Source organism: Muntiacus reevesi, chromosome 10 (assembly GCF_963930625.1).
Source record: "Muntiacus reevesi chromosome 10, mMunRee1.1, whole genome shotgun sequence".
Lineage (NCBI taxonomy): Eukaryota > Metazoa > Chordata > Mammalia > Artiodactyla > Cervidae > Muntiacus > Muntiacus reevesi.
The window spans coordinates 72,113,309-72,138,897 of NC_089258.1; the positions used below are offsets into that span (position 1 = coordinate 72,113,309).

The 25,589-nt window shown below is 42.5% G+C and overlaps 1 protein-coding gene across 3 annotated transcripts in view; it reads left to right on the forward strand.

Annotated features, from left to right (window-relative positions):
* UNC5D (unc-5 netrin receptor D) overlaps positions 1-25,589 on the forward strand; it is a 607,527-nt gene that overhangs the window by 552,321 nt on the left and 29,617 nt on the right. For all 3 annotated transcript variants that reach the window (XM_065947397.1, XM_065947399.1, XM_065947398.1), the window contains 3 exons: positions 9,154-9,322; positions 11,506-11,733; positions 20,507-20,656. In XM_065947397.1, coding sequence (XP_065803469.1) covers positions 9,154-9,322; positions 11,506-11,733; positions 20,507-20,656 — 547 coding nt within the window. The remainder of the gene's footprint in view (positions 1-9,153; positions 9,323-11,505; positions 11,734-20,506; positions 20,657-25,589) is intronic.

Sequence of the window (25,589 nt, forward strand, 5' to 3'; positions counted from 1 at the left end):
CAGGCAAGAATGCTGGAGTGGGTCCCTGTTCTCTTCTCCAGGGGATCGTCCTGACCCAGGGATAGAACCCGGGTCTCCCACATTGCAAAGAAGTTCTTTACCTTCTGAGCCACCAGGGGCAGGTAAGATGCAGTAAGCCTATGGAACAGCAGTAACAGGGAACCAACACAAGTGTCTATTGTGGCCACACTGCCCTCCTCAAAGTGCTGTGTTTTCCCTTCTCCAGTGTCTGTGAACACCATCTTACCAATTCTCATGCCAGCATTGCACCTTCAGGATTCAAGGTTCAGAGACCACGTCCCAGGGAACATTTGTCTCCTCTACTGCTGGCACCCCCATCCCACACCGCAGGACCCCCACCACTAACAGGAGATGCTGACCCCAGCTCTGTCACAACGTGGTGACTTCGGCCACGTCCCTCCTCCCCGTTCCACACCCTTCTGTCTCCTTGACGATGTTGACCTGATTACTCCTGTGTCCTGTCCCCGCCCCCACCCAAATGAAGTGCTCCTCTGACACCGGATTCAGGTTCCTCCAGAGAAGGCTGTTTTCCCCATCCAGAATGGCAATGAGTAAACAACTTAGCAGATAATAAAACCTGTCATAGCAGCGTACCACCTAGATCCACTCTTCTCCCCTCTCTCTGGTTCATTTTAAAGCACTCTCCCTAAGCCATCATTATTCCACTTCTCCTAGTAAACAAAGCTAAACGCCGACACCGCATGAAAGATGAGGTTTAAATTGTGTCTAGGAACTGGTGATTTACACATGATTTGTGATTCCTTTAGTATATTAATTGGTAAACACCCAATGAATGTGTGTGTAAACTAAAGCCGCTGAACATATGCAGACAGTTGACTCTCTCAGTGGGGGTGTTGCTCACATTTCAGCAAAGTCAAATCCTGATTGCAGCCTGTGTGTAACTGCCCCCCCAACCCGAAATCCCATGTGCCAACTCCCCACCCATGATCCTATATCAGATAACACAAAGTGGGCGGCACCGATCTTTAAGCCTTTTAATAGTAAAGCCATATGCTTCCATCCTCTGCAAACGGGTGCCCGTTGCTTGTTGTAATCCACTGTTCTAACTGCTCCTCTCCTGCCCCAACTAATGGCATAGAACAGTGTGAAGAGCTGTAACATTATTTCCAGTGACTGCTCATCAACTCCCCAACCAGGCAGCCTTCTGTATGAATACACGTACTATTTAGAGAAAGGCGATGAAGGAACTGACCCTGTGTATTTGCATTTTTGAACCATAGTAGCCTCATCCAAAGCCTTCATAGTGAGCATTTCAACTTGGCCAGCATGTAAGTTCCATTTCAGAAGCCTCCTTGATCTGTATCTGACAGACCACTCTGCCCCCACTGTGTAAGGCATGGCTTCAGATGCTTTCTCAAGAATCACTCAAGTTTTCAAGAACCACACTTTTCTCAAACAGTAATGCCTAGCTAATGTGCAAACAGACAGTGTAAGTGAAAAGTACAAGTTGCTGGTCCCTATCTCAGAAATACTTAATCAGAATCATCATGGGTGGTGTCCAGGAATATAATTTTAAACAAGCTACCCAAGGACTTCAGAACCACATTACAGTTTTACAGCTACTTAAAGACTGAAAGAGGAATCTACTGTGATAAAGAGATTTTGTTCAACTTTTTTTCCCTCTATTCCGCCCTTAATCACCCATCCTCCCTTTCTAGAAGTCTGTTTTGTTAAATCATATTTAAGGGACTTCCCTGGTGGTCCAGTGGTTAAGAATCCGCCTGCCAATGCAGGAGACATGGGTTTGATCCCTGGTCTGGGAAGATTCCACTTGCCACGAAGCAGCTAAGCCCATGCACCACAACTACTGAATTCACACTCTAGAGTCCAAGAGCCTCAACTCCTGAGGCCCAAACACCTAGAGCCCGTGCTCTGCAACAAGAGATGCCACCACAATGACAAGCCTGTGCGCCGCAACAGAGAATAGCTCCCACATGCTCCAAACAGAGAAAGCCACGTGCAGTACTGAAGACCCAACATGTGCATGCTCAGTCACTGCACTCATGTTCGACTCTTTGCGACTCCATGGACTGTAGCCCACCAGGCTCCTCTGTCCAAGGAATTCTCCGGGCAAGAGTACTGGAATGGGTTGCATTTCCTTCTCTGGAGGATCTTCCCCAAACCAGGGATCGAACCCAAGTCTCCTGCATTGCAGGCAGATTCTTTACCACTGAGCCACCAGGGAAGCCCCAAGACCCAGCACAGCCATAAATAAATAAATCTTTACAATATAAATCCTATTTACAGAGCAGTTGTTGGTTAGTCGCTCAGTCATGTTCGACTCAGCAACCCCATGGACTGTAGCCCACCAGGCTCCTCTGTCGATGGAATTCTCCAGGCAAGAGTACTGGAGTGGGTTGCCATGCCCTTCTCCAGGGGATCTTCCCCACTCTGGAACTGAACCCGGGTCTGCCTGCATTGCAGGCAGATTCTTACCATCTGAACCATCAGGGAAGCCCATTGGAGTTAAGTCCCCCAGGAGACCTAGTCACTGATTGGGGGTTGACTGATGCGCCATGCTGGCTTTTGAAAGGGCCTGTCTCTGAGAGATCCTGAGATGGTGTTTCCCACCAATCTCAAAGATTTGGTCCGAGGTATGTAGTGACAGGGCATCACACTCGAGTAAGACAAGAGAAATCATAAACCTCAAACCGTTATTTTTATCCACAGCAATGTTACCACTGTTGGTCAGTATGAGGATTTCAGGGAAAAGAGAAAAAGAATAATAATAGTTAAAGCTCTGTATCATCTCAGGTAGAAAACTGTAGGAGGCTGGAGCCAGCTAAGTATAGCTTTCATCTATCGACTTTTTTATGTCTGTTCCATTAAAATATGATTTAATTATGGATCGACCCAGGGTCTGGCATAGTAAAACTATCATTACCTTCCTGCCCGCATTCCTGAGTGATGCTCTGGGTAAAGGTGATCAAAAACCTACATTCATCTGTAATGTAGACCATAAGTAGGAAAGGAGAGGGTGATGATTACCAAGCACAGCATGGCAGATGACAACAGTCAAAACCGCATCTTTAAAAACGGAGCTGAGTGTTTTGTTTGAAAAGAGTGACACGCTGCAAGCCTAGAATCAGGTCAATAGATGTTGAGAACAAGAGCCAAATGTGCCCAGATGCAGCTCCAGACCTGCCATGGGCAGCACTTGCCGCCTTGCAGCTGACCTTCGCCGTGACCTTCTGTTGACCTTGGTGGGCAGATGGTGCTGCAGAATGTGAGTCCCCACGTGCCAAGGTCTGGACCACAACCTTGCCACCACCAAGTTCAGAGCCACCATCACACATTCTGTGCAGTTGTCAGCGACCTTAGTGATTTCATTATAGGAATTCTAGACACGAGCCCCTCTTTAGTGTCTGTCTGTTTCAACAGAATTTCAAATTTAAGGAAAAGCTGCAAGAATAGTACAGGTGACTCTTGAACAATATGGCTTTGAACTGGATGGGTTCACTTTTCAATAGTCAATAACTACAAGCTGTGTTTGGTTGGATCCACAGGTGTGGAGCCACAGATATGGAGAATCATGGAAGTTGAAAGATAATTATAAGTTATGCATGGGTTTTTGACTTAGTAGAGTGTTGGTGCCCGTAAACTCCCATGTGGTCAAGGATCCTCTGTATAGAATTCCCAGCCTTCCCACACCCAGATTCACAAACGTTAACATTTTAGTATGTTTTCTGTGTTCTGCTGGTTCTCTCTCCATCTGTGTAAATACTGGGTTAGCCAAGAAGTTTGTTCCAATTTTTCCATGTTAGAGGCAAACTTTTGGCCAATCCAATAAAATACACACAGTTTTTAACCATTGTGAACAAGATATTCCTTTGCCCCCCAGATACTTCATTGTGTGTATCCTAAACACAAATTCTTACATGACCAAAGCAAATTATCAAAATCAGGAAAAATATAGATATAATACTATTATTTACTTCACGGACTTTATTCATATATCACCTGTTATCCAAATAATGTCCTTTATGGCAATGAAAATTCAGGTCCATTCACTACATTCTGTTATTATGCACCTTTTTTGGTCTCTTTTAATCTAGTGCAGTTCCTGAGTCTGTTGCTAGTTCATTATATTGATGGTTTTCAGGAGTGCAGATGAGTTAGTTTGTAAATATCCCTCAAGTTGGGCTGATATTTGTCTAATAGGTTCTTATGATTAGTGTCAGTATAAGTATTATTGGCAGGAATGTTACAGAAGTGATGCTGAGTTCCATTTGCTTTTTCATATCAAGAAGTATGTTCTGAAAATTAATCCCTTTACTGGCAAGATTAACTAAGAACTTGGGTTAGGTGGTATCTGCCAAGGTTCTCAAGTACAAAGTCATGTCGATCCTTTGTAATTAATAAGTACCTTGTGGAAAGATACTTTGAAGCCATGCAAATAGTCTATTATTCTTCAAACTTTCACCAGAGTATATAGCATCCTATTCATAATCCTTAACTGAGTCAATTATTTATATGATTAGTTGTCAAATGACGACTTTCTACATTTACTAGTTGACTTCTTATAGCATGGTGGCTCAGGTGATAAAGAATCTGCCTGCAGTGCCGATCTGGGTTCTGCACTGTGTGAGGAACCTAGTGTTCTGTGTTGGGAAGAATCCCCTGGGGAAGGGAATGGCTTCCCACTCCAGTATTCTTGCCTGGAGAATTCCATAGACAGAGGAGCCTGGTGGGCTATGACTGAGCGACTAACACAACATGGTTGTTTGCTACTATATAGAAGAGTTTTTCCCTTCCCATTCATTCATGCATTTATATCTGTATCTTTCCTGGTTCCTTATTTTATTCAATGGGCTATCATCCTTTACTACCCTTATTCACTTTGATGCTGAAAATGTTCCAGACTTGGTCACTGGAAACCACTGGTTCCTATGCTTTCCTCATAATTATTTTGAGTGCTTGTGGCCTTTATTGGGCATTGGAAGGCAATGAGTTTGAAATAAAAGGAAAACAAAGATCAGCTTTTAGGGTGAGAATGTTGCAGTGACATCACTCAGGCATGACTGGGGAAATGTCTTGTTAGTTATTGAAGGAAAGGGAGCAAAGGTCTGGGGGGCACGAGGGAGCAAGTTGTGGGGACATCTGAAGGAAGATTCCAGAGCAGGAGAATAGCTACAGTTCCTTAAGTGGGGGGAAGAGGGCAAGATGTTGGCATTTTCAGTGGGATTCCTCTGACTGCTGAGTTGAGAAGTGACCGTGATGGAAATACGAAAGCGCTGCCAAGGTGCCTTCAATTCCCGTAGTATTCATCCTCAGGCACTGGAAATCCCCTTAAAGCACGTGTGTTGAGGTAATGGCAATCTATTGAATATAAGTTTGGAGTAGGAAACGGCAATCCCCTTCAGTATCCTTGCCAGGAAAATCCCATGGACAGAGGAGCCTGGTGGGCGACAGTCCATGGGGTTGCAAAGAATCAGACATGACTGAGCATGCATGCACACATTAAATAAAGCAGCCATCCAAAAGCACAGCTTCTGTAGAAGTAAGACTCATAAAAAGGCAGCAGAGATTGAGGATTGAGAAGCAGAACCCTCCTGCATGGAGCACATACTAGGTGCTTTTTAGGCTTTACTTCTTTTAACTCCAGAACAATCTTAGAGTATATATATATATTTTTTGGGGGGCCATATTGCACATCATGCAGGATCTTAAGTTCTCTGACCAGGGATCGAACCCACAACCTTTGCATTGGAAGCACAGAGTCTTGACCACTGAACTCCCAGGGAAGTCCTCGAGTAGAGGATACGTGTTATGGGAAGCAAGTGAGGCTCCACAGGGCTTTCCCTTCTTCCACCCTCTCTGGTTTTCTTGACACAGAAAAGGTCAGTGGAGGGATGTGGTATCAGAGACAGTGCCGTGAAGCCGACAGAAAGGACACGCTCAAGTTCTTTTCCGCTACTTCTGTGTTCTCTGCCGCTCCTCTGCTACTCTCGGTTCTCTCACTGGTAACTCACCAGGGTTACCCATGAGGGGCTTTCTGTCTTGCCAGACTTCCAGACAAGAGGCCTCATGCCCTTTACTAGCACCCTCTCCTGCCAAGTGTATTTATTTGGTGGTTGGGGACATCACAGCTAAAGAGATGGCAAAATTTTCCCCAGAACTCTCAGCTGCACTACAAGAGCAGAAAATTTGAATTCACAACCATGTTTCCATACAGTTGATCAATAAAGCCACCTGCTTACACAGACCTGGCTCTTAAATTATGGATCTTTTTATATCAACATTCATAAACATGTACAGCATATATATGGAGAAAAGGCAGGGGCTGGTAACAAAATGAAAAAATTAAACAGCAAACATCTCATACAACCAGACTTTTCATACACAAGTGTGTGTGAGGCACAGAGAGGCTGTTCATATTATGGTCCAGAAAATCACTGCTGTCATTAGTTCCCACTTATTGGGAATTTTAGAAGAATGTGTTGCCCTTTTTTTAACCCCTAGCAAGAGCATGAATACTTCCTTGGTGTACGTAATACTGGATTGGCCAAAAAGTTCATGGGGTTTCCCACAAACTTATGGAAAAACCCAAACGGACTTTGCTGAACTCAATGTGATGTGGGCAAACTTAAATGCCATCCACACTTGCCTTACAGATCTTTGGTTTTGCCCAGTTATGAGCTTCTTCCCTCAGCCCTGTTGCCCCCAGATGTCCCAGGTCTGTGTCCACGACTCTACTTGGGTGACATTTTTTCCTGCATCTTCATTTGGGACAGAGGACCAGCCATCTCCTAGCACCACAGAGAAACACAGTTTATCTGGCCACAGGGCTCAGAAGCTCCAGAAGTCAGAAATCTGGGGTGACTTTGCCACCATCTCTTTGACTGACTGCCTGCGACCTTATGTTGTTAATACCTGCGCACACAGGTGTGTGGAGCACTTTAATTAATATTTGTAAATCTCCCTGATTGCCCCAGATAGAAGGTGGCAGAAAAGGGCAAATCATTATTAATCACAGGGGGAAGAAAAACGGAGAGATTAAGTTTTGTTCCTTAAGCAGAGACAGACCTACACACACAGACACTGTTTTCACAGTAGGAGAATTAGACAGAAGTCTTATTTCCTTTGCGCTTCCAGAAATGTCCAGTGTCTGCTTAACGCGAAGTCCCATTCCACATTCCACCTAGGTGTCTACGTGCACCCCCTCCAACTCCTAATGATGTTTTAAGTTATTACTGAAAGGCGCCTTCTATTCATAACGAGTGTGAGAGTTCATCTAATGAGCTGATTTCAGTTCATTTGGCATTAAATAATTCCCCCAATTCCCATATGTTTGAACAATGTGTTCAACAAGGGGGAATGCTTCTCTGAAAGCTATTCAAGTTCTTTTAGGAGCTTGTCCTTGGTCACCCATATGCACACCAGCTATCCCTGTCTGTGAGGATGCAGGCAGCAGTTACCCGGAAAACATTCTAATGGCCACTGGCAGGCATCCACGTGCAGACTGCTGCCTTGTGCTGGCTAGAACCCTCCTTACATTCGATTCAAACCTCAAGTAGAGCATTCTAGACTGTTCACAGAACATTCGTGATTACTAAAACCTGACTTTCCAGACCCACCCACCACCACCACCCCCCACCCTGACTTGGCCTGCCCTACTTAGAGACGTAAATGCATAAAAGGCATATTTTCCATTTTGCCTATGCTTTGCCTGGAAAGGAAGAGCTGGTAACTTTGGTTGCCTACGTGGAAGGCTGACTTTGGGGAAGGCAGCTTCTTGGGGAGGGAGGAAGACCCTGTGATCATGTTCAGGTCTGCTTTAGGTACTGGAGATATGAGATGCTCCTTCTTGCTATCTGCCTTGACTTTTGTTGCAGCAGCAAATTATACAGAATGAGCTAAAGGGTGACCATGACCAACCAGAGAAGCAAACAAGCAGTGTCCACAAAAGCAATTCAGAAATTAACACGCTAGATGTGCTCATGGAAAACCTGGTTGTTTATACAAGACCACAGAAAAGATAGTATCTTTTAGTACTAACTTCATCCAGCTCTTTTGATCAGGGATGACACTCTTAAATGCCCTTCCTCGGTGAGATGAGAGAAAACTTAGGCAATAATATCAGTCCTAGCTCTCATGTCGCGTTGTTCATCTGAGATTCCTGAATTGCTACAGACTATATTCTGAACCAGTATATTTCTTACAAGTGAAAATACCGAGAAAAAAAAATCAACTAGCTTTTTCTAAAACACATAGCATTTGGGGAAAATGGGTAGACCTCTGGGTTCTCATTGATTGCTGTCCTACAACCCACCCCATCTTACTGTTTAAGGGCAGAGATTAAAAACAAAAGACACAAAAACGGAACAGGAAGGCATTCAGTCAGGTGGTATTATTTCCTTTTAGTCAAACTTCTTTGATCTGTTTCATGGCTGTGCGCTTTTGTTGTAAATTATTCACAATACAGGAAAATCTAAACACCAGGTTTAGGTAGAAAGATTTTAAATTTATAGCTAAAATAGGAAAAAGATGAAAGATATATATTCATGTATTTGATTATGCAGTTTATAACTGTCTACTGTACTATCACTATAAAACTTGTGTATTTGCACATTGGCAGAAAATAAATGTTTTCAAAACCAGAAGAGACATTCAGTCCGGATTCATTTGAAGTGTTGCTTTGTTTACAAAAGTAATTTGCTTTGTTGCTGACTAGCATTAAACGGATTTGTAGGATGTGTTCTTGGGATTACCAGATTGGTCACTTCTATGACAGTTTTGACTTTGGTCATTGATAATATTATCAACAAGAATAAGGATTCAGCAGCTGGTGTGTGACATGCCCGCTATGTCTTTCTTTCTACTGCTCTGCCCTGTCTTTCTGAAGAAGCTTTTGTCATTTTGTTTCTCAAAATCTACATATGAAATCTAGGCTCCCCTTTAGAAGAACCAAATTAACCAAACTAGTCTGTATGCTTGAGTGGTCCAAGACAGATGTCTAGTCCTGCCCAGGCACCCTCCAGGAGGTGGTGGTCCTCAGGGGGGTGTCCCAGAAAGGGCTTTGCTAATAACCCCTGTAACTAAACCCTCATCCAGATATGCCCCCCCACTCCTTTACACGTTTCTCTCTTTTAATCTTTCCCAACCGTACAGCCTCCAGTCGGATGGATGCGAGGTGCTCCTGAGTCCAGAAGTCACCTGTGGGCCCCCTGACATGATCGTCACCACTCCCTTCGCCCTGACCATCCCACACTGTGCGGATGTCAGCTCTGAGCACTGGAACATCCACTTAAAGAAGAGGACCCAGCAGGGCAACTGGGAGGTGAGACCCGAGAGTCTTCCTTAAAAAAAAAAATACAGCTGTAGGGAGTTTGGAATGGACGGTACATGTCCACAGTGTGTGCATGTGTACACAGCGCTGTAGGTAAAGTGGATACCCAGCAAGGACCTGCTCTATAGCACAGGGAACTCGGCTCCGCGTTATATGCAGCCTGGATGGGAGGGGAGTCTGGGGGAGAATGGACATGTGTGTGTATGGGTTATATGCAGCCTGGATGGGAGGGCAGTCTGGGGGAGAATGGACATGTGTGTGTATGGGTTATATGCAGCCTGGATGGGAGGGGAGTCTGGGGGAGAATGGATACATGTGTCTGTATGGGTTATATGCAGCCTGGATGGGAGGGGAGTCTGGGGGAGAATGGATACATGTGTCTGTATGGGTTATATGCAGCCTGGATGGGAGGGCAGTCTGGGGGAGAATGGACATGTGTGTGTATGGCTGAGTCCCTTCCCTGCTCACCTGAAGCTATCACAATATTGTTAATTGACTCTGCTCCACTATAAAATAAAAAGCTTTAAAAAAAAAAAAAAACAGGGCTTAGGTTCCACCTGTGAAATGGAATTAACTTTCCCTTCTCTTCACACAAGCCAGCTATGAAATTGGTGAGCATTTGCCTGTTTTTCAGGGGGATGGTGGCCAGTATTTACAGCATCCTCAAGGTATTGGCTAGCTGTGTGTGTGTCACGGGTGTCATGATGGGAAAAAGAAGCCAGAGAGGATATGAAGCTTTTTCTTTTGATTTTAGAATACAGTTGTAATCACCCCCACAGGCATGTACCCTTGTGCACCTGCCTTTCGTACATGAGACCGTGACTTCTGCCTTGGTTCCCAGGCCATTCTCCTGCCCCAGCTGACTTTCCCTGTGGCCTCTGTGGGAATTAGGGAAGAGGCCCAGGGTAAGCCAGCTGTATTCATAAAAGGAATCACTATCTGGTTTTGCCAAAATAGAGATTGTAACAAACTTATATGGAAGTATTCAGGAACAGAGTAGCTGCTAGGTAGATGTGACTGAATTAATGAAGGCCTTGAAAATCATGCTGTCTTTCCCTGTGTATGTGAATGCATGTAAGAAACAGTACAAGGAGAAAAGGAAAGAGACAAGCTGAGAATCCACAAGAGAAAAGTAAGGACAAGAGAGCCGGTCACGACAAAGAAAGATTGCAGGGGGCTGGTTATTTTAAGCGAAACCTGATTTACCTGTCTGATGGGGATTCCTTTGATGTCTGTCTGGGGTCAGTTTGCCTGAAAGCAGATGAATTATCTTGTTGGAACACAATGACCTCTTCCAGCTAGCCCTGGGATCTTACCTCCCAGGAGATGCTTCAGGAGAAGGAAGTAAAAGGAAAATCATGTTTCTTGAGAAGAAAATTCCCAGTTGCTTCAGTGGTTACAGTTACCCTGCCCGGCTCTGTCTTGAAACTAGTCCCTCTTCTTTGTTGAAAATGCATTCTGCTATTTATTCAGTTGTGATACAACCACAGGGGAATTTCCAGGAGTGTGAGGTTCCATAGGTTTCATAAAGGGGCCGGATTTGGAGCTCTTTTTCATTACATCTTGCTTTGCCTGGATTTTTACCACATTAATTTTCCTTCCCAGCACTTCCTCACAGTCATTTACATCCAGATGGTGTTAGATTTACTCTCTATCAAATCAGTCACACACACCTTAGCAGGGAGGGTGAAATACTCTGATACATCTTATTCAAACCATTTATTGGATGGTCCCTCATGCATGATTTTGATGGAGTGAAAAGAGGATAAAATATTTGAAAGAAAGTAAATATTACCTTAAGGATATTGGAAGAGGTTTTCAGAAATAGACCTTTATAAAAAAACATAAAAATTTCTCATTGATGTTAAGGTTCAAGGCTGTTTTTGTTTTTTTTTTTTAATTTGGCCTTGAACAAATTAACCGAAAATTGTAGAGCTTTGAAAGTGATGTTTGTTATAACCTACTAAATCAAATTCCAACTCTACACTGAATATAGCCGTTCCTTCAGCTCCTGATGTCAGCAGTTATTTTGATAAAAGAAAAACATTTAACACCAAGAAAATGAGTTCAATAAAAATATTCTGGAAAAAAAATTGTTATATCCTTGCAAAGTGACTGTTAAATCACGTTGTGTTTCCCAAGCTGAGAGAATTCAAGACGTCTTTTCCCAACAGGAAGTGATGTCGGTGGAGGATGAATCCACATCCTGCTACTGCCTTTTGGACCCTTTTGCGTGTCACGTGCTCCTAGACAGCTTTGGGACGTACGCCCTCACCGGGGAGCCCATCACAGACTGTGCCGTGAAGCAGCTCAAGGTGGCGGTTTTTGGCTGCATGTCCTGTAACTCTCTGGACTACAACTTGAGGGTCTACTGTGTGGACAACACCCCTTGGGCATTTCAGGTCAGCCCTTTCTCTAGTTCCTCTTGTGGTGTCATGAGAACATGGGGTTTCCTAAAGATCGGTGTCAATCGGGAATCTGATTGCGAAGGGCGGGTCTGGACAATGAACCCACATCACTGGCTCGATGGGGATACCCATCTCGGAACACGATCTGTGTTACTGTATGCCCACTGATGTGCTGAGGGTCCGATGAGGTGCTTGGCACTCTAGAAGAGAGGAGGGGTAGACTAACACACAGCAGTGTGTGCTAAATGAGAAAACTGACTGGAAGGATAGTCGTAATTCAGGAAGCAGAGGCCCAGTTGTGAGAGAGAAGTCTTTGAGGATCCTTTGGAAACCTCCTTGGAGGAATGAGATCTGAGACCTCAAGAGGAAGGGATACCATGTCCAGAGAGGAGAATGGCGTGAACCACAAGAACAAGAGTTATTTGATGTGCGGTTGAGCAATGAGGCGCGTGGTTGGATCACCTGAAGGTCACAGTTCAGGGACAACAATTATAAATCATCCCTCTCAGTAGGTAGTCCCATGACATCCTGAACACACAGCCTGTTAATTTTTAAGTTTATTAGGGCAGAGATGGTTCCTTTCTATTTTTGCTCCTTTTAATCACGTGTGATCCTTTTTGAATTAACACCTCTCAGAGAGTACAGGTTTATTAATAGCAGCAAAAATAATGCAGAAGTGCCTGGATAAGCCCTGCCCGTATATAAATAGCATAGCTCTCCTGGTGCACCTCATCCCAGGTCCCAGCTATTGCAGTTCTGAATCATTAAGCCCATTATGCTTTTCCTCAGGAACTAGCTTTTAAGACACTGAGCTGGGAATCTCATGTTTACCAATGGAAGAGAGAAGATGACTTGAATCCTGAATTTAAACCAGTAAAGGTGACACAGTGCCAGCTTATGCGCCCACATTTTCCCTCTCTCTTAAGTAGCACAGGCCATTATAAAGGGCGCGCTTCAGCATCTGACTGTTCACAAGAGAACTTTCTCATGAGGGGTGCCATTTTGTCAAGAACATCAGCGTAAGCAGTTAAACCTCACCCTATGAATGCCATTTTAAACTCTTCCTCTAAAAAAATAAAAAATAAAAAAAAAATAAACTCTTCCTCTGCTTTTGAGACCCTGTAATAAGAGGATTTCTCCAAGATAAAAATACCTAACAGACATTGAATAATCAAAAATCGACTGACATATGATATCACTTATATGTGTAATCTAAAAACACGACACAAATGACCTCATCTATGAAAGGGAAACAGACAAGGAGAACAGGCTTGCGGCTGCCAGGGGGATGGGAGGGAGAGATTAGGAGTTTGGGATGAGCTAACGCAAACTATTACATATAGGATGGATAAACAACAAGGTCTGCCTGCATGGCACAGGAAACTGAATTCCATATCCTGTGATAAATCACAGTAGAAAGTGAAAGTCGCTCAGTCGTGTCCGACTCTTTGTGACCCCATGAACTGTATAGTCCGTGGAATTCTCCAGGCCAGAATACTAGAGTGGGTAGCCTTTCCCTTCTCCAGGGGATCTTCCCAACTCTGGGATCGAACCCAGGTCTCCCTCATTGCAGGCGGATTCTTTACCAGCTGAGCCACAAGGGAAGCCCAAGAATACTAGAGTAGGTAGCCTAAAACCACAATAGGGAAGACTATAAAGAAGAATGTATCTATGTACATATCTGAAGAACTATGCATCACAGCAGAAATGAACCTGACATTGTAAATCAGCTACACTTCAAACAGAAAATTAGCTGAGGTTACTACCACCACTGAATAGTTGTAAAGTGCGCCATCACACTAGTTGGTTGTTTAGAAACTCAGGCAGATTTTGAGATCCCAGTCAACATGGAGGGCTGGGGTAGATTTCCAATTTCCTGTGTCACATGGGTAACCCACTGCTAACTAGGGTTACCCTGAGGATCTGTTCATGACAACCGCCTTGGAATTAAGACCTCATAACTGGTTTGGATTTTGCTTTGAATAACACTCTCACTGCTAATGCATATACCAGCAAGTTAGACATTTGCCCAAGGAATTTCTAAGTGACTTGCAGATAATGTATTTTCATTCCTACTGATTGCTACCAGATTCTAGAACAGCTCAGCTGTTCACAGATGAATTGCCGTGGGAATCATGAAAATGAAGCTCAAACCACAGCTTTTCAAACCACTATCCATTCCTGTGGGTAGCAGATCCTTTTTAATCAATGCTCGAGAAACTGGCATGCTCCCTCTAATTGAATATAAATGTCTTTATTTCATCGAGAGAGACTTACTATAATTATTTAATTTTGCTGTACATAAATGTTTTCCAGTGGAAATACCTCTGGCCCATTTGTCGGAATCTATTTACTACCAGTGATTCCTTCTCTCTCCTATTATGTCAAATAAACCTGATTTTAGAGTTGAGTTGGGTTGTACTTGTTATTGACAGGATGTATGTGACAGCTGTCATGAGCAGCAAAGGCCATGCTTTTCCCCTGGGGTTCTGAGAGATCACCAGGCTTGCTGAATAACATCTCTGGCCTGAATCTGGAAAGATTAAAACATAACTCGTAGCTTTTCTGAACACAACCATTCACTGCCTGGTCTTAGTCTTGAGTTTTGTGCAAGAAAGGAATCTTGCTTTCTGGGTATTTATCTTGCTAAGAGAACATGTTCACAACCTTCTTCCTGAGTTCATTTAAACTACCTTGGTATCCCAAATCATCTATGTCATATTTTTCATGACTTCATGTGTGGTATTTAGTTAGAGGGAAATATATAATTACAAAGCCATTAAAATAATTCCACTTGAAGAAAGCCATAGCAACAGTCTAAAAGACTTCACACATTATTATTAGCTCCCCCCAACTTTAGTGGTGTGAGCTGAGCATCTTGTATGCAGTGATGAGTCACCTGCTATAACTCTAATAGAACCCTAACTTCTTAGTCAAAATTCACAGGTAGTTTTTTCATAAAGCATTTCTGCAGAAATTGCCTACCCTGGAATTTGCCTCAGTTATCACTGTAATGAACATGTTTGTCATGATTTGGAAAGAGAGGCCAGCGTGGCTGTGACACTTACTGTCTTTACTGTAGTGCATCTTTCATAGCTCAAAGAAGTGAAAAAATCTGAGCCCGGCCAGAACTGGGCTTGTAACCAAGAAGGAAACCTCGTTAAAGGGCATGGTTGCATTTTCATGTCCCTTGCATCTCCCTGGGAAATTGTTGTTGTCCAGTCACTAAGTCGTCTCCGACTCTTTGCGACCCCATGGACTGCAGCATGCCAGGCTTCCCTGTCCTTCGCTGTCTCCTGGAGTTTGCTCAGACTCGTGTCCACTGAGTTAGTGATGCCATCCGTTATGTCCCCCAGTTGTGTAAACGCTCACCCTCTTACTGGAAATCCTTGGAAGAAGGGCAGCTTCTAGACCCAACTCTCCTGTCCTCCTAGAACTAGGTGGGTACCTGGCCAGATAGTGGCCTCACAAAAAAAAAAAAAAAAAAAATTCCTCTAGAGGATTTTAATCAAACACACACTCTTCATTTTCAGCCAGGCCCTCCTTCTCTTCAGGGCTTCCCCAGAAGCTCAGTGGTAAAGAATCTGCCTGTCGGTGCAAAAGACAGGGGTTCAATCTAGGTTGGGAAGATGCCCTGGAGAAAGAAATGGCAACCACTCCAGTATTCCTGCCTGGGAAATGCCATGGACCAAGGAGCCTAGCTACATACAGCCCGTGGGGTCGCAAGAAGTCAGACATGACTTGGCAACTAAGCAACAACCACCTTCTCCTCTGCTCCCTGCAAGGCTGCTAAGCTTGCTTCCCATTTGCTCTGAGGATATTTCATCTGTATCCTTGTAGCAATTTCTTTGAATGACAAAAACAAAATACCTCATGTACGTTGGTAAGACATAATTAATTTAGTTCTAGATATTTGAAGATATTTTAAATAAATCTAAAGCCATCTCTACAGAAAATTAAATCAGCTCAGATAGGCTTTATTTAAAAATAATAATAATAACAAATGCCATCTGCCCGAAGGTGAGAAAGGGACCAGTGACTTCCTGCTCCTGTATTTCTGTAATAATTAGAGCTGCAATTTTATGTTTGTGTGTTTGACATTGCTGCTTTTGATGAATTCAAACCAAAGGTTGCAGAATGGTGATTTATTTTCAAAGCTTTATATGCTAAGACCTAAGTTTCTGTTATCGCGTTTGTATTACGTTCTCTCTCTCTCTCTCTCTCCACATACACAAGTTCAAACAAACCTTGACATAGGGAAAGCAAATAATTAAGCACTTGCCATATCTTAGGGGGAAGAAAAACGAAAAGAAAAAACAACTAACGTTTTTCTCCGTTGCTTCCAGCACTCCTATGCAGTACCCCCTGGTCCTCATTACTTACTTGGCATTAATGTGGATTTAGAGTCTAATTTCAAAGGATTTCCTCCAGATGTAGTTCTTGTGTTTATCAATAATGCAACCTTGGGAAATATTGTTCACGTACAGCATTTAAAGGAAAACACCACAGCGACGTAATTTCCGTATGTGTGTGTGTGTGCTTAAGTTCAAACAGTTTTGTCTCATAAATATGTAAATTCAGCCTCCCTGTTTTAGTATCCCTGAAGCTCACCTGAATATTGCTGCCTGTCTCATTGAATCAACACAAAATGGCTCAGTGAGACCCACAGCACAAGATTCTCCTGGCCGCAGCTCCCAGCCCTGGATGACTAGTAACCCCCAGTGTGAAATGATGGACTAGAGGAGGTAGAGAAACCGCCCGCCACAGCCTTTAGCTACATTTTATATACAGGCAACCAGCCAGACCCTACTTTCTAACTTAATTAACACAGGTCTCAATTTAACAGTAGACCCCCAGAGATGTAACAAAAAATCCTTGTCATATAGGAGGCAGATAGGAAAGAATGGATATCAGACTCCACTTGTGGGGTGATTCTGCCGTGTGAATGACTCAGAAGTAGCTCAGTACAGCTGTGAGTACCACTGATTCCCAAACCTGGCTGGATATGGGCGTCGTCTGAGAAGTATTTAAAAATACAGATGTCTAGGCCCAGCCGCCAAGTAAAACACAATATAGGTTAAAGGGGTATAATGGGGAATTCTGGGTTAAGTACAATTTCTCCTATTTGGAGAGGGTTTTAAAGCATGTGCTCTGAAGCCATTGCGCCTTTACAGATACATCAACACAGTGATTAGTTCATTATTGGGCTTCTTTGTTTTAATAATTGTTTTGTTACACAATAGCTTATAATTGCTTAATATTTTATACAAGATTACAAGATGCTTAATTATATGTAGTTGGTTCGTACTAAGGGGTTCAATATGTGGAGATTAAAGTAAGCAAGCTAAAAAACAAAAGCAAACATAAATCATGGTTGTATTTAAATAGGGGCCCTAAAGCAGAAATCTTTAAGGGGTATCATTTTCTCAGTGATAATTATAAATGGATATCCATTTTAAATGGGTTCCCAGATGGCGCTAGGGGTAGAGAATCCACCTGCCAATGAAAGCGGTGCAAGAGATGAAAGTTCAGTCCCTGGGGGTTGGGAAGATCCCCTGGAGAAGGAAATGGCAACCCACTCAAGTATTCTTGCCTGGAGAATTCCATGCACAGAGAAGCCAGGTGGGCTACAGTCCATGGGGCCAGAAACAGTCAGGCATGGCTGAGCAACTAAGCCCATCCATTTAAAAAATTGTTAATATCCTCCATTCTGCATCTCAGGAATGGCATAGATAGTATAAATAACCCCAGGGCAAAAACAGACTGACTTAGGTCATCTTTACATGTGTCTCACACCAATGAAAAATTACTTATGGGACAGTGTTAATAGCCATCTGACCTTCACATGACTATTAAAAAATCAAGTATAGTATAGGAAAATGCAGGGAAATCTAACAGAAAAAATACTAGACCATATAACCAACAAGCACCTACTATATAACACAGAGAACTCTGCTCAGAGTTGAGTGGCAGCCTGGATGGGAGAGGAGTTTGGGGGAGAATGGATATGTGTATGGCTGAGTCCCTTTGCTAGCCACTATCATAATGTTGTTAATTGGCTATATTCTAATATAAAATAAAAATGTAAAATACTAGACCATGAACAAGTATTGTATACAGTGGTTCTGTCACTGACCCATGTGACTAGAGGCAAATCACTTTCCTGAGGGTGCATGTCCATGTTCCCCTCTGTAAATAATCAAGTTTTAAATCACTAAGCACCTTAAATTCCCTTCAAGTTGGATAATGCTATGTTGTTTTAAATATTATATTTAAATATTAAAATAACCTAGCTCTACACCAAGTAATGCATGACCTTGAGCAAGCCACTTCATCTCCTGACCTTGGTTTATTTCTCTGTACTTTCAGGCATTAAAGAACAGGGTACACCTCAGAGAGCCTAGTCAAATAGATCAGTACTTTGACAAGTCAACACTGTTGTTACTTCATGACTTTAATGTGATTTGAATAAGCAAATTTCATATTTGCCCCTGATTCTAATCTTGCACTAGAATGGCAAAAAGAAGTTCATCTGTTACCATGCTAATGATTTTGTTTGGCTGTAAATAAGCCCAAGTGAAAAACTGAAGCTTAAGGATTAAGTGACTTGCCAAAGGCTACACAGAAATGTGATTAGACGCCTGTGACTTCCATTTTTGGTTTACAAGATGAGTGCTGTCTTGAGTATATGTACCCCCCAGAAGATTCCCATGCTCCCTTAAACCCAATGACATTAAACAAAAATACAAGTCCTTAGCATGGTAAGGGAGAATTCATGACTTGGCTCCTACCTTCTATTTTCCATCATCTCCAGCCATACACTTGCCTCTGTAACCTTCTATCCCAGCGTACCTTTGTGGAGAGTCCATTCAGTGTCTGGAATACACTCTCCCTCCCTTTCCCATGCGTAGCCCCTATGTTCACTTCTAGGTTCAGTTCAAATGTCACTTCCTCTATTAATTTCCCGATTCATTCCCTGGCCCCTCTGCCCATCTGGGTTAGGCACCTTCTCTCTTGCCTTAACCTTTGGGAATATACATATTGTAATGCTCAGATACTATATCATACTCATATGCTCACTGTTCTAACCCTCTCTCTAGACTATGAGCTCCTTGGTGCTTCACTTCTGTCCACCCAGTGCCCAGCTCAGGCATCACTCTCCTGGACATTCATTAAATCTCCAAAGAGGGGACAGAGACCAGCATCTGTAAAGACCTAAAGTCGGCATCTGGCATTAATTCTGTTTCCTCCCACCCTGCCTCTTTCCTTCCACTGTTTGCAGCCCTCATTAGACACTGGCCACCCTGTTATTATGTCCAACGCTTAGACCCACAACATAATGAATGACCTAGTACTGCCTGGTCCAGGGTAGTAATTGCCAACCACATGTGCATATCTACATTTAAATTAATTAAAATCAAACAATTAGTTACTTAGTCACTGTAACCACTCTGGCTAGTGGATACCATATTTGAACACACAGATGTGAACCTTTTCCATCACTGCAGAAAGTTCAGTGCTGGCTTAGGGCCCCAAGACACACCACTCCCACCCCAGAAGAGCTGGTGAAGATGACACTGGAATAGACCGATTTAGTCCTGAGAAAAGACACTGGCAACCTATTAATAATTTATGTGTACATGAAGGATAGAAGCGGTAAAGCTGCTTCTTAGAAACATTTTTATTAATGTTAAATCTATACACAGAAAGAGATGGGAAAGATAACTTCTGAAGCTGTTTTCACTCGCTGATCATTGAAATGTAAGTTTTATTGTATTTATAAGCCTAGCTGCCTTGCTTCTTACAATCTTTTTTAGACTCTGAGAAGATTATAGGCCATAATTAAAGGATTTCAGTTTTCCTATTTAGCCTAGCTCTGTAAGGAAATTTTAAGTCAATTAATGGTGATTTTTAAAATGAGGATTTAGGAAAATCTCTTATCTCCAGGAACGCTGAGAACCTCACCTCCCCCGCCCCGCAGTAGTTTAACATTTTGTACAGTTCTTATCTGTTCTGTTATTTCACTTGTCTTATCGATAGGAGTCTGAACACCACAAATTTGGAACCAATTAAATGGTTTCCTTAGAATGTATGTGAATTGTATTTATATGAGATATAATTATAAAGATTTCTCAGTAAAAGATAAAGGAATATTTATCTCTGCAATTTGATTTTTTTTTCTGAGATGAAGCTGACTTGACTACTTATTTTTTTCTTGGCCTTTTGGCACAACTTCCATGAATGATACTACAAATAAACATGATACATGCACTCTGCATTTATTTTGAGCTAAAGGATACATACTGGTTGATGCCTGTGTTGGTTACAAACAAGGGAACCATAGTGGAGAGGGGCTGTGTCTCCCTTTCTCCTGAAATAGCATGCTGGGTCAGGTTAAATACAAATACATCCCTTGATTATGATGATAGCAGGATGAAATTTACACAATGGTGGAAACTCAACAGTATTACAGTTTGCATGGGACAAAGGAGGTCTTCTAGTTTTAAAGACAATATATATAAAAGACTTAACAATACAATAATGAAGAACAATTGTTTCTTTGTGACCAGACCCTTGTTTCTCAGCAGTCTGTAACCCTTAGCCCTGACCTTGCAAGGATAGAAGGGTATAAAAGTAGTGTGTGTCCATCATGCTGTTGCCTATTTCTGGGAGACACCTGGGAGGGAGCATACCTATCTGTGGAAGGAAAATGTGGAGGTAATTGTGTCTTTACTGTTGTGCCTCTTTTCTTTTTCTTGTCCTATAGGAAGTGGTTTCAGATGAAAGGCATCAAGGTGGACAACTCCTGGAAGAACCAAAGTTGCTGCATTTCAAAGGGAATACTTTCAGTCTTCAGATCTCTGTCCTTGATATCCCCCCATTCCTCTGGAGAATTAAACCATTCACTGCCTGCCAGGTACTGGCCAAGTGGGTTTCCAATAGAAATAGCTTTGCTTTAACCAGCAGGCATATCACTTACCCTAGAGTAAAGGTGCTCCTGACTTTCCTCTTCCTTTAAAACTATGGATTTCATTTCAAAACTGTCACAGATGTGTAACTGTTTGGACTACACCCAGGGAAACCTATTGTCATAAATCCAGGGATTCCTAATAGGTGGGGGGAAAGGTGCTTGCATATCAGTAATATGACATTTATCCTCTCTCCTGTTTAAATCGCCACTCAAGATAGGTTGGAGACAGTCATCTAACAACTTAGAGCAAGATTTCTTTGTGGGTTTGTTTTTATTCATATCAGTTCATTATGAGACACTGTTTTAATCCTGTTCATCTATAGAATGAACTGGATATTAGGGAGAAACCTTTTAAGGGTGATCATTTTGAGTTGTAGAGAGCTCTGGCCAGCCAGGGGAGATCAAGAGATTTTGTCCTAAATAGATGAAACGCTTGCTGCCAAATGAATTGAGCAAGATGGGAAGAAGAAATCACAAATTGAGAAACAAAGAAATAGTAATGCCTCTTAGGATATTTTTATGTAAAAATATTTATGTATCATCACTCACATACCTCATTATTAGAGACTTAAAAAAATTTCAGGATGACTTAAGAGTCTCTTTGGATCATGTTAAGAAATTTTTGAATAGTTGCTTAGCATGAAAAGATATCAACTCGTGACCTTGTCACTGAATTCTATGAAAATTTTCAGTGATAAGCAGTGTCATCAGAAGCAGCCAACTGGTCAACCATTGTTTCTTAAGCCAGAGCCATCTGGGCTTCAAGAGATAGGTCATTTCCTTAACTCTGGAGCTTCTGAGAGACTGATAGTGATCTGGACTCACAGGAGGCTTTCACACTTCTCTGTTCTGCCCATCAGCATAACCTGCAGAGCCCTATGGGTTTTTTTAACCTTTCTATCTTTACAGCATTCATTTTTTTAAAAAACATGCACAAGATATACCAGCTTGTCAGAATGGAAATAAGTCAAATCTCAAAGAGAAAAACCTTGACCATGCCATGAGAGAAGACAGTTGCACCATCACTGCTTTCTACTTCCAACATTCAGAATTTTCTAATCAAATAAGGCCATATTTTTCTATTTACTTTTCAGACCTGTCATTACCTCAGGAGCTGACCACTCTGTGTATAGTTTTAGTGCATTCAAACAAGTATCTCTCTCGGGGCCCTGAAAAGTTTTTTTGATATTTAACATATTTTCTTATGGAGAGAGGTTTTCTATGAATAAATGTATTATTTATGATGTTCTAGACCTAGAGGTCTCTGTTTCCCAGAAAGCAGTATTCAAAGTTTGCAGTCCAAATTGAATTTCAGGGTATTGTTAAAACAACTCCTGATAGTCATGCAAATTCCTCTGTTTTAATCTTTATTTAAGGGCATTGCTTCCCTGGATCTAATGCAAGTGACTCAGTCCAAACTAACTATGAAGTTTAATGCTTGCAGATAAAAAAAAAAAATCAGATAAAGAATGATAACCTCTCAGGAACACTTAAACAACAATTCCAACACCAGGGATTCCAGTGAGAGCCTCAGGTAGAAAAGACTTGGAGGAGGCTAATGCCTGCTCACCCCGGAGGATTCAACAGGGCCAGCCAAAGCCAAAGGGCCCTGGCTGGCAAGGAAACCCAACAAGCTTTAGTGTCAGGATGGGTTGGATTGCATAGAGGTTGTGAACATGTATAAATATTTGACTTCTGTAATTGAGCATAATTTGAGTCTTAGAAAGCTGAAAAACAATTTAGTTTTCTCTGCATCAGGCGGCTTGCCACTGAGGTTTCATTTCCACTTCATTTTTCTTTTCCACAAATGGCTTTCTGCTCTATTCTTCCTTTCTTTTCATCACCCTCCCACCAATTTCTTTACTCCTGTGATCACTGAACTCCCCCAGTATGTGTGACTACATATTGTGCTTGTCATAATGGCCAGGTTGTGTCTGCTCCAGGTATCAGATACATACACTTTAGGGAGGCTTTGGGTTCAGCCTGCTTGAACCTCATGGAGAGCATCATGTGTGCTGACAAACTGGATGTGGATAGTAGAGAATGGCTTTTGATTTGGCTTAGTGGACAAGAACTCACAGAGCTCTACTGCAGAGACAGAAAACCCCACTACTGCTGACGTCACTTATGGGTCTCTCCTTCCCCTAGTAGATGTCCCCATCATCTTCCAAGTCAGTGGATGGAAGGGTTAGAGTTATTGGTATTCCTGGTATCCCCGTCTTCTTATTCCTCTCTCCCTTTCTTTAACTTCAAAGCAGGAATCTAGGAATCGACGTTTTCCAATTGGTACCCAAAGCTGACTCTCTAAGAAACCTTCCTTTTTTTTTTTTCCCAATCTGGACAAGGTGGAATTTCCCAGGAAGGGTGGAATCCAGTGCATAAAACATTAATAGCTGCCCTATAAGACACCAACTAAGAAAGATTCTTAGAATGATGTGAGATCCAGGTTGGGTTTAGAGCTCCGTGATGAGAACCTAGCTATAAGGGGATCAACTAGATTTTAAATATTGCTGGTTTCAATTCTGGAGGATGACAGTTTATGAAATGCTAGGGTACAAACCTTATTGCTTATGAAACAAGGTAGGATGGGTGGAAGGGAGGGACAGGTGAGGTTACAGGAGTTCTTAAGAGACCTGTTACCATAGCACCCACTAACCTTGATTCAAGGAAAGCAAGGACCCCACAATGCTAGTCCTTCCAAAATAAACAATTATTCATAAGACTCTACCACAACAAGTGATATGCTGTTGTCCCCTTAGAAGACTCAACAACCTTCCTCTGCATGGAAGTAACTCTGCTCTCAGTAGGTTACTGGGGCCTGAGAGCTACTGAATCATCATATCCCCTCTTCTTTGCTGACTGTGGGGGTAGAGAAGCTGTAAGAATATTATAAAGCTGAATCTAATAAAATATTAATTTATTTTGTAAATCCTACAGAACACCAAGCCAGGCTGTCACCTCCGTAGGATGAAAGCAGCTGTCTTACAGCATGCTGTGTATCTTGGAGAAGCCAGTGTCTGTCTCCTGCTAGGATACGATTTACATTCTCTCCATCTGCTAGGAGACTAATTATAATGGAACTCAAAAAGAAAGCATTTCCGGAATTCTTTAAACACCCATAACTTTGCTACACTTTGTCCTCTAGTATTAACTTTCCCCAGAATTCCTCTCAGCTCAGTGAGCATCTTGGTGATTTGTTGTGTATTTTTTTGGGAGCGGGGGCAGGGGAGGAGAATAAATGAAAGCAAAGGTGATCGCCCTGGAAACACGCTAATCGCAGTGCTTTTATTATTTTTAAATGTTTTGTTGAGCACTGTTGGCATATGCTACTCAAGTCAACAACAACAAAAATATTCTTTCGACACAGTCTTAAAATCAGATTTCTTTAAAATGTTTTGATGGTGTGCAGTGCAATGGAAAGGAAAGCAAGAGGCATTTTTGTTTGTTTGCCAATTCTCGTGTCTTTCTGCAAGAAAAGATTATGCCTGCACTGGGTTCTTCCAGTGTTCTCAGGAGGAAATACACAAAATTTAGCAAGCGACACCACTTTTCAACACATCATCAGTGCCGTTCATTTTTTTTTTTTCTTAACATAGGTAGTATTACCAAAGATTCAAAGCCACTGCAGGAAATGTAGGTTTGTTGAAGAGCTGGACCTTGAATTCAGCTCTATCTTGTTCTGAAGTCCAAACATTTATATTACACTGTAATGACTCAAAATTTCAGTTTTAGAAAACAAAGACCTCTTTAGTTAGCATAGTTAGGCAAAAATACCTTATTTAGGTGAAACCATCAATGAACCATGGAGCCCTCTGTTATACTTATTTTCACTGAAGGGGACGATATTGAGTGAGTATAAAAATGTAACATATAATCACCACCATGCATTAAATAGATAGCCAGTGGGAAGCTGCAACTGTACTCCAATAAATTTAAAAAATGCACTGGTCTGGAGAAGAGTGCATTTCAGGGCTAGAAGATTGAGGCTGGACAGAGGGAGGATGGGGTGAGAGGACAGAAGCCCTTGAAGGCCTGGCAGGGGGCTGTGTTGACGACGGCAGGCATCCTGGGGCCATTCTGGTCCCCCAGGCAAAGGGATCGTGTAATGAAAGCAGAGCTTCCAGGTGATGTGGTGACACCAGTGATTCCACTCATGATTACAGGCTCTTCCCTGAAAAATACCAGTCAGCTGCTTTCTGCTTCTTCCCCAGTCAAGCCCCAGTCCTCTCATTAATTCTGTGTCGTAGAGACAAGAGACGGGAGGCTTGGTGAGCAGGCTACTCCAGTTAGCTATGAGATCAGAGAAGAGGCTCACACATGGAGACAGAAAAATTGGGGAATGACAGTGAGAGAGATGGCGATAATCCGTTCATAGAAGGTAGACTTGGGACTGCCCTGGTGATCCAGTGGTCAAGACGCCACACTCCCAAGGCGGGGGCATGAGTTCGGTTCCTGGTCAGGGAATAGTCCACATCGTGCATGGTATCCCCTCCCCATCCCACCCCCAAAAAATGGTAGACTCGTTTGAGAAAGGAAAGGCCAACTAAAAGTATTTATATTGATTGGGGTATAATGTCAGCGGTGGCTGATAATGAAATAAAAGCCAGGACTCCAGCTGCTAGAGTCCTCCAGAGAAATGGCAACTGGGCATATGTGAGCAGATGAGGATTTGAAGAGCTCAGTCGATGGAGAGAGAAGAGCTGAAGGCTGAGATAGGAAGTCAGAGTTACCCTGGTTTACTGAACCAGGACACAGCGTGAGTCAGATTAGACAGCAAGGAGAAACGGCGGACCGTGTATAGTATAGACATATCTGGGATAGAACTTGGTGCAGGTGGACAGTCGCTTTAGAGTGTTTTAGGGAATGACTTCCTCTCAAG